The sequence below is a fragment of the Cotesia typhae genome, unplaced genomic scaffold (assembly GCF_013202065.1).
Source record: "Cotesia typhae breed Kobodo isofemale line unplaced genomic scaffold, CoteBio_Ctyphae contig_4, whole genome shotgun sequence".
Taxonomy (NCBI): Eukaryota; Metazoa; Arthropoda; class Insecta; order Hymenoptera; family Braconidae; genus Cotesia; species Cotesia typhae.
Genome location: NW_027423748.1, coordinates 11,063,679 through 11,080,515, shown reverse-complemented (window position 1 = coordinate 11,080,515; position 16,837 = coordinate 11,063,679). Strand labels below are relative to the sequence as shown.

The window sequence follows — 16,837 nt, the reverse complement described above, 5'->3', positions numbered from 1 at the left end:
AAAACTATTTTAGAATTACTGTTAGTACCTATTTTCCTTATCACGTATTATTGAAACAGCACTTGTGGAATAATACTACTAAATAAAAGTTTTAAATTAACTCACTTAAGTGTTTCTTTAAAAATTAATTACCCGAGCTTTAAGTCCTTTGATCAACTCAACAGGTTGTTTTTGGTTTTTTCTAGAATCACATATCTCAACATTAAGTAACAAAACGCATATTGTTCCGGAAGGAAAACACTAGAATGCCTTTGGCTCCTAATTTTGATAACTACATCACCAACTGAAACTTCCTTTTCCCTATCAAGTTGTTCTAGCGCGTTGTCGATGGCACAAAAAGTTCCCGTCCAGCCGGTTCCGGTGGAACAATGGACCACAATAGGCCCTGGGGTCCGAGAATCGTCTTCAGCTTGCTTCATCAGTCTGGATTGCTCTTCGTTGACTTTATTTCGTAGCTCCAAAAACTCTTCCATACCAGTGGGGATGCTATTATCGGGCCAGTCAGTGAACCAAAAATTGATAATCTCCCGTGAAGCTTCCGTAATCTGGTTAGTGATCTCCACTCGGATTTTGGTGAAACTTAATTCTTCTCTGACATCAAGGATTTTGACAACGAAACTTCCAAAGGTCGCCTCAGAGCCATTGGGGAGGGTCCAAAGATGGTAACTTTTCTCGTGATCTCTGTCTATATCTGTTAGCGACACAATAACCTGCGATTGCTGTTCCCAAATCAGCTTGAAGAAGGTGTCCCAGGTGTCTTTTATCGGCGTTTGGGCGCAGATGTATTTATTGGCTTTTGCGAAGCCGTCGACGTAATTCGCGTGAATGTAAGTATCTGTGTTTCCTTCCGACGTTTCCTCTAATCGCGAAGGATCCCCATCTCCGTCTCCCTCATCAAAAGTTAAGCTTTCCCGCCCGTTTATAATCACTAGCGAATGATCCCAACACGGAATGATGCTGAATCTATTCTTTTTGGAGTTTTCTTTTCTTGAAGACTGAACAGTTGTGCCCCTCAAAGGAGTTTCCATCACTTTTGCGTGTTCTTGAAGGACGAGCCTGCAGAACTTCGGATCATTTGTCATCTCCAGCAGCTCTGAGGCGTTCAGAGTTTTAAAGCACGAGGTTTTCATCTTAAAAAAGGTGAAGATTGATATAAAATTAAGCACTTGCCGTCGCGGTTATGTTATTACAAATGACTTTGTATTTATTCGTCCTATTGTATATAAAGGACTTTCAATGTTTAAATAAATACCCTGACCCAAGTTTACTTGGAAACACCAACATAGGCGTATTCAAAATACAAGGAAAAACCAAGACATTACCTTACTTTACGTCATCATTCTAATAAACTTGTAATGATTCTCATAAAGGATAATTGTTACTTCTCCGAGCAGCTAAACAATAACAAACTTCGTCATTATTTAGATAAGAATTTACGGAGATTTTTCATTTACGGAAAATATTAACGGTATAAGCTGACGCATGAATTTTAAGTAAGAAAAACAAGTTTTGTCATTGCTTTTCTGATAGTACTGATTGGTGTATGTTTAATTAATTAATTCATAATTAAAATTCATTATTTCGAAAGCTCTTAGAACTTGAATTTTATTCGTCATTAATGCTTTATAGATATCACTATTGTAGCCAATAAAATATTTCCAAAATCTTTACACATTTTGAAAAATTTAGTTTATACTGTATAATTATATATATATATATATATATATATATATATATATATATATATATATATATATATATATATATATATATATATATATATATATATATATATATATATATATATATATATATATATATATATATATATATATATATATATATATATATATATCCCCCTTATGCTTACTAATATAAACTTTAGTAAAAAATAAAAAAATTTTTTTATTCATTAACTTTTATTAGTAACAAATGCGGGAAGAATATATATATATATATATATATATATATATATATATATATATATATATATATATTTTTTTTATGGATATAAATCTAAAAAAAAATAAATGAACGAATGCATAAATATATAAAATATTTTATATATGATTGAATATTTTATACATTTATGAAATTCTTCCATTTTTCTGTAGTTGTCTCAATGAGAAAGCTGCAACTACATCATATGCATATACTTTTTCGTTGAAACAACTACAGATTTTTTTTTTTTTTTTTTTTTTTAAGGAGGTGAAATGCATTTACGCACGCTGTGTGGGACTCTCGTTGCCAAACTACCCACTAAAACACCTCCTTTCTCCCTGGATTGGCACCACATCGGTCTTAATTTTTGCTCTCTTGACTGAATATCATTTTTTATCATTCTTCTCTAGTTCCCTCTTCCCTCACATATTTTTTTCCAAGACCTTTCAGTATTCCTTCAGTTTCTCCACTTTAGCCTTAATTGTTCCAATACTAATTTTCATTATTTTTCTTTTCTGATACTAATAAATAGTAAAAAAAAAAAAAAAAAAAAAAAAAAAATATCAAAATTATTTTTATTATTTATTATTTATTGAGTCATCACAAAGTATTGATTTAAATTAATGCATTAGGCAATAATTAAAGTGTCTAATATGAATCATAATAATTGTATTGAAGCATTTAATCAAAGGATAATTTATGAATTAATTATATCACTACAGTAAAGTCTCGCTGATCCGAATAAAATCAGTCCCAATAAAACAAACTCTAGATAACGCAGTGTTAATTTAAGAGTAAATGATTTAATCAGATCTAAACATTAACTTTAAGTACACAGTAAACATTCGGATGAATGAGATCCTTATTTAAAATTTAATTAAAATTTATTGAAGAAGGTTTAAAAAAAAAAAGACAAAATATATTTTATGATTATACTTTTCTCTGTGCTGCATATTAAATAATATATACTTAATAAAACAAAAAATGAAAATATATATATATATATATATATATATATATATATATATATATATATATATATATATATATATATATATATATATATATATATAATTGTTGAAATGCGTTGTAACGCAACTATGTTAAAAAAAAGAATTATTTTATTAAATATTTGTGTCTATCTCTAAAAAAATTTACAGTTACACAACGCCGTAACTAAATTACAATAATTCCATTACATGATTATCGCCATGATCACCATAATAATAATAATCATCTTCTTAGCAATAATTATTTATAATTGGTATCAATAAATACTTTGAACAATGCACAAGAGCCATAAATAAGTTTACTAAAAACTATATTTGCCTTTTTATCTCAAATGCTGTATTAATAAGACCAGATTATTAATTAATAATATTTTGCTCGGTTTTTAAGTAACCCAAGCAATTAATAATTAATATATATATATATATATATATATATATATATATATATATATATATATATATATATATATATATATATATATTTATAACTATTTATACTACTGCGTTAAGATGAACATTTTTTAATTAAAATTTATATTTTACTTTTATTGTTTCATTTAGGAAATTTATCCAATTACTTAAATCTAATTATGCTACAACACACTGTTTCTTTTTTAATTTCGTTTAAATTATTATGCATCTTTAACTTTTTTTTTGTATCTTTCTTTTCGTTTTTTTACAATCAAGACTGAATTGAAATTATTTAAAAGTAATTAGGCTATTGTGAAAATTTAAAATACAACTTAATTAAAAATTTTCTCTTGTAAATTACTAGTACAGAGTTATTTACAAAATTACAAACAAGGTTTCATTTTTTTTTTCTTTAATTATTATCATTTTGTTTATTAATTTCAATAAATGTTCAATGCTCGGAATCTTTAACGTGATATATTGAATTTTATTAAAACTTGTTATGTTTTATATATGGTCATGGACAATTGTCCGCAATCAGTCTGACGTTGTTGTAAAATTTATTAATATATATTTATTATTAATATTATTAATATTATTATTATTATCATTTCAATTGTATAAACAAGAACAGTTCAATAGTAATTGTTATTAATTATTATTATAGATATTAATTGAGTCATTTGTTACGGTTATACAATTATCGTTGACTTCGACGCCTAAACATTGAACGTTACTGTTAATTATTATTTGTATTTAAAAAATTTTATTTCTATGGAAGCCACAATTTTTATTATGATATTTATCTGTTTTACTTCCATTATGGGTTGTATTATTTTATAAATATTAATTATTATTTTTATTATATAACTAATACCAATGGACATTTTTATAATTGATCGTGTTTATTTAGTTTTTCTACTTCAATCGAACCGAGATAACTACCAGTATAAAAAACATAAAAAATCGTGTATCTTAATCAATTGACACCACACTTTATCACTAGTGTTAATCTCTAGCAATAATTTATTAATAATTAGTTGAGTGAGCGTGAGAGATTTAGTCTATACAACTACAGTTAGATAACCGTGGACAAAAAATCGAGGAGGTTTAAAAATATCCATTTGGTTAATTTCTGTTCAAAAATTACTAATATAATTTTTGAACAAAAATTACATCTCAATAAAGTAAACGTATAATTATTTATTTATATGATTACACACACGTATTTATTAATACACATAAAATCATATTTCGGTTATTTAGTTCTAGTTGTATCGACTGTAATAAAATTTTTAAAATTGTGGAATTTAACGAAGATTGCGGTGCAAAAATCAAATTATAAAAATTAAGCCAACATTTTGTAAAAATATGTTTGTACACAAATTTAAAAAAAAAAAAAAAAAAAAAAAAAAACTAACATTGCAAAATGATTTTCGATGGGACTTGTTAACGCATAATTTTTTTTTTAATAATATTATATTTTATTATAAATATAATATATGAATATATTGACATTGCATTTGATCGCATCGAATCACTTATCTTGAACGTCTTATTCTCTATAATTATTAATCAAAATTGCAACAAATTATTATGCTTAGTCTAATAAATGTTCACACTGGGCGTTTTTAGTTTCTTAATGCCTGGATCTGCATTACGACGTAATATAAAATTTTTTTTATTCATTTTTCTTTATTTTTTTTCTTCCTCTAATGTTAAGGCATTTATAATAATTTCAATCTGTTAATTTAATTTATAAAATCCTAATATTTATTCGATTAAAAAAATTAAATGTGAACCTAGTTAATTTTTTTTTTTTTTTTTTTTTTTTTTTGTTGAATAAATATAAAAATTATTAGACGAGAATCGACTAAAAGTTTATTGCTACATAATTTGACTGGTGTTTACTTTAATAAATTTATTTATTAAATAAATCATGATTATGTAAAAAAATTCCTCGACTATTAATAGATTAATTAATATAATACGCGACACACAATATATAATTTTAAGATGTATGATATATAATATATATATAATTTAAAATAAAATAAAATTATAAAAAGACAATTTGTAAATAAAATTCATGTTATCAAAAAAAAAAAAGCTAGTTTTAATTTTTTAGAATATTAATAGACATTTTTCACTATGTACAATTAAAATTTGATAAAATAAATCACCAAAAAAAAAAAATTCAAAAAAAAAAAAAAAAATAACTAAAATATTAAAATATATATATATATATATATATATTTTTTTTAAAAATGCTATGTCATGACGAAATGTATTTTGGTTATTATTTGTTCATTAATTAATAATGATACTTGATAATATATACTTAATAATAAGTATCCGAATACGCGTAAATAAAAAATTTAATATTAAAAAATAAAATAATAAATAATGCTGTTTTCTTATCGCAAAACAGTTGATTGCATAAACGAATATTAACATAATTAAAAAAAAAAAATTTGTTAGCTCGTTAATAATAATTATAAACTGAAAATTAGCATATGTTATTTGGCAATTAATTGATTCTTTTAAATAATGTTAATATTTATATATAATAAATTTCCAGTAATACTATGGCAACTTTCAAGGACTTAAACTGCCTCTAAAGTTGTCTTAAAAGATACTTAATCAATATAAATATTAAGTAAAAATTTGCACCCTCACATTAATAAAATACCTAGTGACAACTCTCGCGTATTTAAAAGTTGCCCAGATTTTTATACGCAAGGAACGTCGTAAGTAGCCGGCCGTAATTTTTATTTTTATTTACTTTTCAGATAATTAAGAGTCGTAAGATGACGATCCATGGTCGTGAGCAGGACTAGGCGGCGTTGAAGGATTTGAACTGTTGTTCGACGCAATCGAGTGACGAGGACTTCCACCAGTAGCATGATCCTGCGGTAAATATTTTTTTATTTAATTTTTATACAAAAAAAAAAAAAAAAAAAAATTCCAAACTTTTGAAATTAAAAAAAAAAAAAAAAAAAAAAAAAAAAAACACAAACCTTGTCTTGTAAAGACGCGATACTTCCAAGAGACAATGGAGTATGCGAACGCATATGCAGCGATTCGGACTCTGTTTGGTCGACAGGCGTTCGGGGCAATGACGGTGGAGTCGCTGTTGGTCTTGGAGGCGCTGGTCCTCGTCTTGAAGATGTTGATCCTTAAAAATAATTTATTTTTATTAAATAAAAATTTTTTTTTTATTTAATAAATAAAATAATAATAAATAATTACCATTATGTGGGGAATATCCGGAATTTCTTGACATATGAGAGCTGAGTCGACGAGTATCAGAGGGTGGATGTCTAGGTGGTAGTGGGGCTGGTTTGCTGGGTGGTTGAACGGGTCCGTAAAATCGTTGCTGCGGGTTCTGGTGCAAATGAGAGGCGCTGTGGTGGCTGGAGTACTGCTGCTGGTCAGCGGTCTCGAGAGTTGTCGGGAGATCTAGCAGTCGTTGAATTTGTATCCCGTTGCCAGGACCCATGTGACTAATGTGGTTGAAATTCGTCGGAGCGGATATCATTTTCGAGCGTCGATCGGTCGGTCGCACTCCACGGTTTCCTTCTCGCAGTGAAAATCGTCTTCGTGGCCTGGTTATTTGTCTTCCACTTCCGTCTACAGGTGTTAAATTTAGTAATTCTCCTAAAAAAAAAAAAAAAAAAAAAAAAAAAAAAAAAAATAAATAAATAAATAAATATCTACTCTGTTGACGCGAATAATAATCTACATTATTATAATAAATGAAATAAATCTTACTTTGGTGTAAATTACTCAGGTGAATGACATAGGGCATATCATTGATCAAAGAAGTTGTAAGAGAACCTGAAATGTTTAATGGGCGTGCTCGTTTTACATTGAGCGTTTGTAACCAATCACCAGTTGTGCAATCAAATACATCCACGTGAGTTTCGCTGTAGATCAATAAATATCCTTCGCAATAACCTACAGAAAAATTAATTATTTTAACAACTATTGATATAATATTGCTGTAAAGAAAAAAATGAAATACTGACTGACTGCCGTTGGAACAGCAGGATACATTATTTCACGATCTCTGCTCTTTCTTCCTTGACTGTCAACATAAACAGCTAGAGTTTGAAAGACCAATAAAAATTCACCGCGTGGTAATTCTATACAACGCATTGCATCGACTGCACTGTAAGTTAAAAATCCGAGCAAAGTATTCTCTGGATGGACCAAAGCTAAAAAAAAAAAAAAAAAAAAAAAATAAATAAAATTATAATTATTATTATTGATAAATAAGAAAATTTTTATTAAATTTTATTAAAAGTAAAAAAGAAGCTTACAAATAGGATGATGGTCTCCTAAAATACTATAAATAGAAAATCCTGAAGGATAACCAACGCAAAGACAGCCTTCTGACAGTACTTGTAAAGTTTGTGCATGACAAGGCAGCATTAATTCGTGAATTCGTTTATGTCGAGTTTTCGTACGCGTTATTTCGTAAATCATAACATGTGAAGCGTTCTGTAAAAAAAGAAAAAAAATAAATCAGTAGTTATCTTGAACAGTGGAGGTGTAATATAAAATGGAGATTAAGATTAAGTAAATGAATAACAAACCTGTTTCTTAATAGCGACGCATAAACAATAGGTAAGAGGATTACGTCTTACTAGACCGGTAGTTAAGGTAATACATCCCTTGGTTTCGGCAACTTTAATCCATTCAACTTCATCACCGTCTAACGCACGTACTGGGACTAATCTTACGTGACGTTGCTTCCCACTAAGCACCACGATTAATTGTTCCTCGGTAATGTACTCGAGTAAATATATTTTCTTTCCCTCGCCAACTTTAGCGACCTCGCTACGATCTAAGTCTAAACAGAATAGGCCCTCCTCGGTACCAATGACTAGACGATCAGGATCTATTATCGCTCCTGACATCACGTTTTTAACAACCGCCAATGTGTTGTCCAACAATTCTTTCGCACGGAAGACCTACACCAATTAATTAAATTTATTATTAATAAATTGTACGCTAAGCCTGAACAGTAATAAATAATAACAATAATATTAATAATAAATTTTATACCGTTGTATTTGGAAGATTATTTTTCTTTAAAATTCGATGAAGCTCGCCCAACGCAACGACCCACTTTGTTTTTTCGCTCTCGGTATCAGCGAGCATCAGCGTGTGGTTCCTAAGTCCAGGTGGTTCCAATAAAGACGTAGTAATCTGTAATATTATTATTGTAATTATTAATTTTTCTTAGCTGATAGAGCTCGGATAAGTCCAAGACAAGTTACCCTAAATATGCATGGAATGTCTTTTTTAGTCGCGTGAATGACATCTGATTCACGAACAGAACTGACGCCAAACTCGGAGTCTCGCATATCCAGTACTTGGGACACGTAGACAGACGGCAAAGCATTCCTGTCGGGCGATATATCATACAGGAACAATTTAAAGTCACACACTACCACAAATTGACGGATCCACCCTTTCTTGACACCACCCATTTTGGGGACTTTGACGTAGCCTTCGTAAGCGGTGCCGATACCGCGGGTCGGATCTATTCCCAGCGGTCGTTTGGCTGTAAAAAAAAAAAAAAAAAAAAAAAAAAAAAAAAAAATAATTTATGTAAAAAAAAAAAACAAGTTTGATTGAATAATGAATGGGTTTAATTAAACCTCGTACTTTTATCATGTGGAACAGGACACATTGCTGGTACTTTATCACAACAAGGCATGTGACAAGCAAAACCACATACTTCACAAACTACTCCCTGTCTGGTTAAGCCCACCATAAGCGATGTACAGTGATTACATTTAGTAGGGGCTGAAAATGTTCGTACTAAAAATTGATGTGATTTTGGTTTTGGTTGTAAGGCTGCTTGGCTATGAGCTGACGATTTATTTAGTAGTTCGTGAGATAACGGTGATGTTGGATCCTTTTTTAATTAAAATAATAATTATTATTGTTAATATAAATTTAAAAAAGATAACAATAAAACGAACTTACTATACTCAGTTCAGAGAGATTACTTTTACTGCTCGTAAGACTAGGAGCCCTGTTATCTTCAATATCACCCTCAACACTATCCACACTTCCATGACGTGTACTGCCAGCTGTTTCCTTGAGAAAGTGTTCCAGGTACGACATTTGGGATGTAGGACGTTCCAAGACTGTAAAAAAAAATTATTAAATAAAACATTATGATTAATTAATTAAATAATTTAAAAGTTTAGTTAAATAAAAGGTGAATTGCAAGCCATAATTTATTATTAAACTGCGGTAATTAAGTAGCTGGTTCGTGATAACGCAAAAAAAAAAAATAAAAAACCTAGCAATCACCTCAAACTATTAAAAAAATAAAATCTTAAGCAGTTTAATCCATACGAGTAACAGCCACCTGTGGTAGGGTAACTAATGCCTTCTGAAAACAACCGCTCTAAATATAAAAGCAATAATTACACGATAAAGCATCTTTCTTTTACATTTATTTATTTTACAATAAATATATATCATTTATTTTTTTTTTTTCCATAGTTGGTGAACTAAACCACAATGTATTATTATCTCTCCTGCATTTGGAGCATGCAAATTTGCATAAATTAACAAAATCAATTGGCCTCTAAAGAGTAGTTATTTATTTTAGGGGAAGCGTGCCGGTTGTTTTGATTTTTTTTTTATTTTTTATCCAAACTTCGTACTTGTACTTGCGAAATACGAAACTCAGGGATGTAAGTAAGTAAATTTAATGTTGAGTGGTGTTTTTAAGATTTAAAATAACACTTAGAGGGATTAACAAATGTCACTGGTAACAAGATCGGATTTTATCGTCTATGAACATAGCGTGTGCCGTGTTAACAGCGATAAATGGTTTATTAATTTATTAATTAATTATTAATTAACAACAAAAAAATGAAAAGGTAACAATAATGGCTGAGCGGATGATTTATTATTATTATTATTAATTGATTTAATTTATGATATCAATCACTCCGATAGGATAAAATTTACCAGGCGACGATACGATGGCGACAGCATTGCGATTGATGATTGAGTTGACCGTAGCAAATCTAGTTAATAAGCGACATGTTGTGATGCGGGGAGAACGTATTACTGGTAAGGGTGATGACGGCTGGTGTACGATGATTCGTTGGGGTTTTGTTCTGATGATGTGCTTGTTGTTGTTTGCTGAAGTTGAAGTAGAAGATGTACTGGTTGTTGTAATTCTTGTTGAAGAGCTAGACGTAGACGCAGACTTGGTGGACGAAGACGGAGACAATTTGCTTGACGGTACAGTGGTTGAGAGGAGAACAGCTGTCACAAATACAGTTTGATGATGAGCAACAAGAGGCCCCACACGCAGCTCGTTGCGCCAATAAACAGGGGCACTTTGTAGTCTAGAAATCAGAATTTCATACCGTGCCGAACATCGGGTTATACTTTAATGCTGGACAGCAGTTCCAGTATCAATCGTGTTTGTTTATTATTTTTTTCCACATTTTTGTACTTTTTTTTTTTTTTCTTTGCTCCTGTGAGCGTACTCGCCGGACGGTTTTTTACTCAAATGATGATGTCAAAAATTTACTCGCTATTTATTTTTTATTTTTATACGGCTTCCACTTTTTCTAGCAATTAAGTAATTAAGAAGCACTTACTGCTTCGTTAATTAATGGCATTTTCTTTTAAATGGTATATCATATAATTTTAGTTTGTTACCTGAATGAGTCACGAGTTAACGACTAATTAAATAAAAAAATATTGTATGTACGCTATGTTTACTATACTACACATGCACTAGTGAGCTACACACTACATACTACATACTAAAATAAGTTAGTGATGGTTTAACTACCGTGTGAGATCATAATGATAAGTGTCGACTACAGACTAAACTACCATGCGAATACAATTTATACTAAAGAGTTGTGCTTTTAATTAATGTTATTAACTGATGCCCAGTTATCTGTCCTATTATTAAGGATAAAATGTATGATTGTAAATGTGTTAATTAATTTTTTTGTTTCTATCTTCTAATGAACCAACGGGATAAATTTAAGTGGCTCCACAGAACATAGACAGCGTGGGTCGCTGCCGTTTGTGCTATAAATGCAAATATATAATGTTCTATTGAACTTTTTGGAGACTTTGAGGTAGTGTGATTTTCGACGGAAGTAAAAGTACTATTGGTATTGTACTTACAACCATCATTTGTCTCAACACGTGATTGAAGCTCCTTGATTTGCATTTCTTTGCGCTTTACTTCGTGTGACATTGAATCCATTCGTTGTCTAAAATCTCGTAATTCCCTAGAAAATTTTTAAATATAATTTATTTGTTAAAAAAGTTATTAAAATTTAATAATGAATAATTATTGTAAAAATTTTGATTTTATTCATAAAAATTTTTTAATTAAATTGAAATAAAAGAAAAAAATTTAATGTATCTCTCAGTAAGGTAAATAAAGATGTTATTTTTATGGAGAGAAAAAAAAAAAAAAAAAAAAAAAAAAAAAAACCGACAGAACTTTAGAATTTAATATTTATAATGGAATATAAATAATGTGCATACTTTTGCGCAGCAATGAGATCCGAGCGCGTTTTAGTAAGCTCTTCAGAAATAGCTTGTTTGGCTTGAATCTCGCTTTGAAGGGAGCTCTGTAAATTCAATAACTCCATTTTATCAAGTTTTTGAGATCTGCGGTTCCTCCAATTTTTATCAGACATAGTTGAAGTGCTTCCGACGCCACCGACGCCGCCAGAGTGTTTAAGGAATTCGAGTTCCTCGGTCATTTTGGTAGCAAGAGCTTGCAAATATCCTCTGGCGTCTTTTTCATCAGAGACCCACTGAATTATTTCGGTAATCTGTGCCTCCCATTGGGCGATGGCTTCCTTTTTGTTTCTGAGCTCCTCGTATTCCTCTTCAAGCTGTCTTCTCTCTCCCTGAATCCTATTAACGCTGTCAGTCATAGAATTCAGCTCGAGTATTAATTTTTTATTCTCCTCAGCAAGCATTATTTTTTCCCTTTCATGACGTCTACTTAATTCACTTATCGTCTCCTCGCTGTCTGTAATATTTTCAAGTCTCGCGGCATCCAATTTATCTTTTGTTATCTGAACTTCGCGTTCAAGTAGCTCGCGTCTGCTCTCGGCTTCATGCAGTTGTTCTTGAAGGCTACGTATCTCGGTATTGTACCGACTTTGCTGCTGACTCAAATTTTCGTTGTATTGAATTTCAAGCTGCTCAACCTCAGATTTAAGCCGATTTATTTCCTGCGTAGCAAGTGCATGATTAGCACTGACGTCATTACCAACAGACCTTTGACGTATTTTTTCCGTTTCCTCCTGCATCTGTTTACAATATTCCTCACTTCTTTCCCGTAATTTCCTCTCTTTGCTGGTTTCCGCCATGGCTTCCTCAACGCGATTTTCCAGCTCGCGCCGTAATTTTTCCGCTTTCCGGATATCGTGTCTTAGGCTATCAACTTTTTGCATAACGACCTCCAACTCTTCCTCCTTATCGCGTACTTGCCGGGATAATTTCTGCTTCTGCTGTCTCAACTCAGATAACTTATCGGTAACCTCTGTGTACTCAGCCATAGCGAGCTTTCGTTGTGTCAACGCGTCCTTCAATTCCTTATCCTGTAACTTTAATTTCTCCTGAGTATCCAATTTTTCTTTCGTAGCCTCCTCCTTCTCGGCACGCAATACTCTAATCAATTTTTCAAGCTCCTGTATTTTACCTACATCCCCACCGTTATCTTTGCTCCTTAAATCACGCTGCGCAACACTGCTATTCGTTTCCAGTGACTTTAATTGTGATTCGAGCTCGCAATTCCGCTTAGTCAGAGTATTTATTTCGTCTTGAAGTTTTCTCGTCGCGGTGTTTGAGTCCGGAGAGACTGTCGGCGGAGTAGTGATGATGGCAGTTCCAACTGCCAGTTGGTTTTTTAAATCCGCCATCGACTGCAAAAGCCGGCTGTTTTCTTCCTCAAGGACCTCGATACTCTTGTCCTTCCGCGGGGGCAACACTGTCAGCGAGCCCAGGTCAGATATACAGCTCCCCTGGGTGAAACTGAACCCAATGAACGGCAAGTGTAAGGCCGAGAACGCCGAATTAGCGGATGGAGGCACCGCATCCGAGCTACGAACGTCGTTGTCGTCGACGTCAAAGTTTGACGTGTCTGTTGGTGAGGAAACTTCAGGAATGTAAGGCGCTGTACTGTCCCTAAGAGTGTCCCAGTTTACCCCGTTGAACCACGGGTGTTTTTTGAAATCCTCAATTCCGTTTTGCCCCAATCTAAACTCTGAACTGCAAATCAATTTTCTCATCAGATCCTTGGCTTCGTCGGATACGTCGTAAGTGTCATCCGTTGGGAAATCAAAACAATTCTTATGGTTCATTATTCTTCCATAAGTTTCGACTAGAGATTCTGCGTAAAACGGCGTCTCGCCGTACAGCATTTCGTACATACAAACTCCCAACGACCACCAATCACACTCTGGTCCGTATCTACCTTGTCCATCTTCCATTGCCTGAATAAATATTATATTATTAGTTTTATAAAATTAATCTATATAGTTTATTAATTTAATAAAGTAAAATGTCATTTATTGCTAGTTAATAATTAATTATTAAAGTTAAAATAAAAATAATAAATTACCCTGAGAATTTCCGGTGATATATAATCGGGTGTACCAACAGCGACGTTGCTCTGAACGGTGCCGTCCTCAAACAATCTGAGGCAAGAGCCAAAGTCAGCTAAACGAATATGCCCATTAGCATCCAACAGAACATTATCCGGTTTAATGTCACGATGGACATAACGCAGATCGTGTATTGATCCAATAGCCAGTACCATTTCAGCGATATAGAACCGGGCCATATCTTCGGGCAACCTGTCCTCAAATTTGCTAAGTAAAGTGAGCAAATCACCACCGCAGTAATAATCCATCACCAAGTACTGTACAAAATAATTATATTTATTAAAGTCTCTGATAAGAGGATTCATTTTTTATGAGCGAGATAAAATTTTTTTTTTTAGAGTATATTCACCAGATTGTTGTCGTCTTGAAAGGCATAGTGAAGGTTGGTAATCCACCTACGATCGCCGTACACCAAAACGTCTCGTTCTTCTCTAAAGCAAGCCGTCTCTGCGCGCTTCAACATCTCCCATTTGTTCAGTATCTTCATAGCAAATACTTTATCGGATTCACGCATTTTGACAACACATACTTCTCCAAACGCTCCACGGCCTATTACTTTTATTATCTCAAAATCTTCCCGGCATAGTTGTAAACTTTTGATACACGCAGTCACCGGTTTAACTGTTTTAAAATATAATACAAAGTTTGTTATTTTTTTATTTTTTTTTTTTTTTTTAAATCAATAAATTACAATTAAAAGTTCTTCTTACCGAATTCAATAAAGTCTGAGACTGTTTTTTCACGGCGTAGCGATGAATTACAGCATTCATCATAGAGAATCAATAAAACATCAATAAGCGTTTCAATTGAAAATGTATGACCTATTTTTCCACCTTGAACCGGACCACTGATGAATAAACTCTCCAATTGACGAAGTCTTCCCGCGACACCTAAATAAAAAATTATGTTATTTATTTCATTTAAAATTTATAATAATTAATTGATATTTAATTACCCCCGGACACGATGTCCATGGGAAAGGAATGTTCCGTTGGATTAGACATGATTTGAGCTTTTATCCTGTTAAATCCTTTATCCGGATCCTTGGTTGATGCCATTATCGTCCTGGCTGTTTATCTCCGTATACAGCCACATAACTAGACAACTGCCCTAAAAAGCAATAACAATGTAACTCATTATTGTCCTAGAAATAAAAATGAAAACAAATTAAGTACAAGTTGTACTAAATATACATATAATATATATATATATATATATATATATATATATATAAGTGACTATAACAAATCGCTAGCGTTCCATGTAAATAACAACTAGCGCAACTCGATTAAATCTTTAATTATTAAAGCTAAAAATAATAAAAATACCCAAGCGATTATTTTAATTTCAAGGCAATCCATTATTATTAATTATTAAATTATTATAATATATAATAATAAATAAATAACTGGTAATTAAACTATTGTAAAATGGGTGTCTCATTAGACCAAATGGGCGAAGCCACATCAATATTACGTAACACAACATAAGCTTAAATATATATTTTATAAAAATACACACAATTCTACCATGTTTCTTGACAATATGAAGACCTTTGTAAAAGTAAAAGTACACATACATATCATATCACTTTGACAAATAATAAAATTAAATACTCAATTATTTCACAATAATAATATTTAAATTTAAATAAAAATTAGATCATTTAAAATAATGATAATTTTAATTTTATAAAAATAAAATAGTTTGACAAAGCAACATATTATAGCTGAGAGTATTGACTACGTAGATAGGATATTAAAGAGAGAGCACAACACGTTGTAATGATTAAAATAAATTACCACATCACTATTTAAACACTCTTACTCTTACTGAACGGATTAATCTTTAACCAAACCTATTACAAATGTCATTGTACTTAAATATACAGGCAACAGCTATTTAAAATAAAAATAATAATAAGTTTTAATAAAAAAAACATTGATGAATATATTTTTAACATCTATTCACGGATACCAAGTAGTTTCTATTTACAGCTTAACCTTATCTGCGACAATACACTTGGGTATTGCTTTTTATTTAATAATAATAATAATAATAATAATAATAATAATAATAATAATAATAATAATAATAATCCTGTAATAATAAATAATTTTACGCTAAATATGTTATCCGTACTCTTTATTTTTTATGTCCAGCTATCACTATTATTTATCCATTGATTATTATTATTATTATTATTATTATTATTATTATTATTATTATTATTATTATCATTACTATTACTACTACTACTAGCACTCCAAGTTTTATATTTAAGAACAAGAATAAACTGTTTGGTTTTTGTCAATACTGTACTTGATTAAACTAAGAAATTATTGTAATTATTTACCCAAGGTTTTTAAACTGTAATTAACAGTTTAGTTGGTTATTTAAATCGCACCGTTTAATTATCACAAAACATTGTACGCCACCACCTCCAAGACCCTGGCTATTTGGTTGACCCCCTGGCAAGCACCAGGATCCATGGAAAAAAATATGGCAGTTCTACGTCATACAATATTATACCTATACGTATACAGATGTGGGTTAATAAAATACGACATTAGCGCCATTTCAATATTTTAATCTATACTCACAATAAACTTCGCCGTCCGAATTTTCCTTCATTAATTTAATTAATTATTCAAGTCTTGACTCGACAAAAAATTCTCCATTTTTGATCTGTCATAAAATCGACTTTTTTTTTTTTTTTTTTTTTTTTTTTTTTTTTTTCAACAACAATAATAATAACAATTATTATTTTTTTGACAG

General features: G+C 31.0%; 2 protein-coding genes across 4 annotated transcripts; both read right to left on the bottom strand.

Moving 5' to 3' along the window:
- Nucleotides 1–112: 112 nt before the first annotated feature.
- Nucleotides 113–1,584, bottom strand: LOC141527309 (tyrosine-protein phosphatase non-receptor type 9-like). Its single transcript, XM_074242719.1, has one exon. The coding sequence runs from the start codon at nucleotides 1,128–1,130 to the stop codon at nucleotides 153–155; it is 978 nt and encodes a 325-aa protein (XP_074098820.1). The 5' UTR covers nucleotides 1,131–1,584; the 3' UTR covers nucleotides 113–152.
- A 4,287-nt stretch (nucleotides 1,585–5,871) lies between these two features.
- Gek (serine/threonine-protein kinase gek) lies at nucleotides 5,872–16,813 on the bottom strand. 3 transcript variants are annotated; one of them, XM_074243264.1, is made up of 19 exons: nucleotides 16,663–16,813; nucleotides 16,416–16,591; nucleotides 15,015–15,203; nucleotides 14,770–14,949; nucleotides 14,409–14,680; nucleotides 14,017–14,316; nucleotides 11,925–13,888; nucleotides 11,556–11,662; nucleotides 9,366–9,529; nucleotides 9,042–9,294; nucleotides 8,651–8,937; nucleotides 8,436–8,579; nucleotides 7,964–8,341; nucleotides 7,688–7,868; nucleotides 7,394–7,582; nucleotides 7,137–7,322; nucleotides 6,615–7,022; nucleotides 6,383–6,540; nucleotides 5,872–6,272 (listed from the first exon to the last, which is right to left on the bottom strand). In XM_074243264.1, the coding sequence occupies exons 3-19, from the start codon at nucleotides 15,115–15,117 to the stop codon at nucleotides 6,159–6,161; spliced, it is 5,388 nt and encodes a 1,795-aa protein (XP_074099365.1). In that variant the 5' UTR covers nucleotides 15,118–15,203; nucleotides 16,416–16,591; nucleotides 16,663–16,813; the 3' UTR covers nucleotides 5,872–6,158. The 3 variants fall into 3 exon arrangements, with proteins under 3 accessions (XP_074099365.1, XP_074099363.1, XP_074099366.1); XM_074243262.1 differs by having other exon boundaries at nucleotides 15,015–15,169; XM_074243265.1 differs by lacking the exons at nucleotides 16,416–16,591; nucleotides 16,663–16,813 and adding an exon at nucleotides 15,581–16,165 and having other exon boundaries at nucleotides 15,015–15,169.
- Nucleotides 16,814–16,837: the final 24 nt, after the last annotated feature.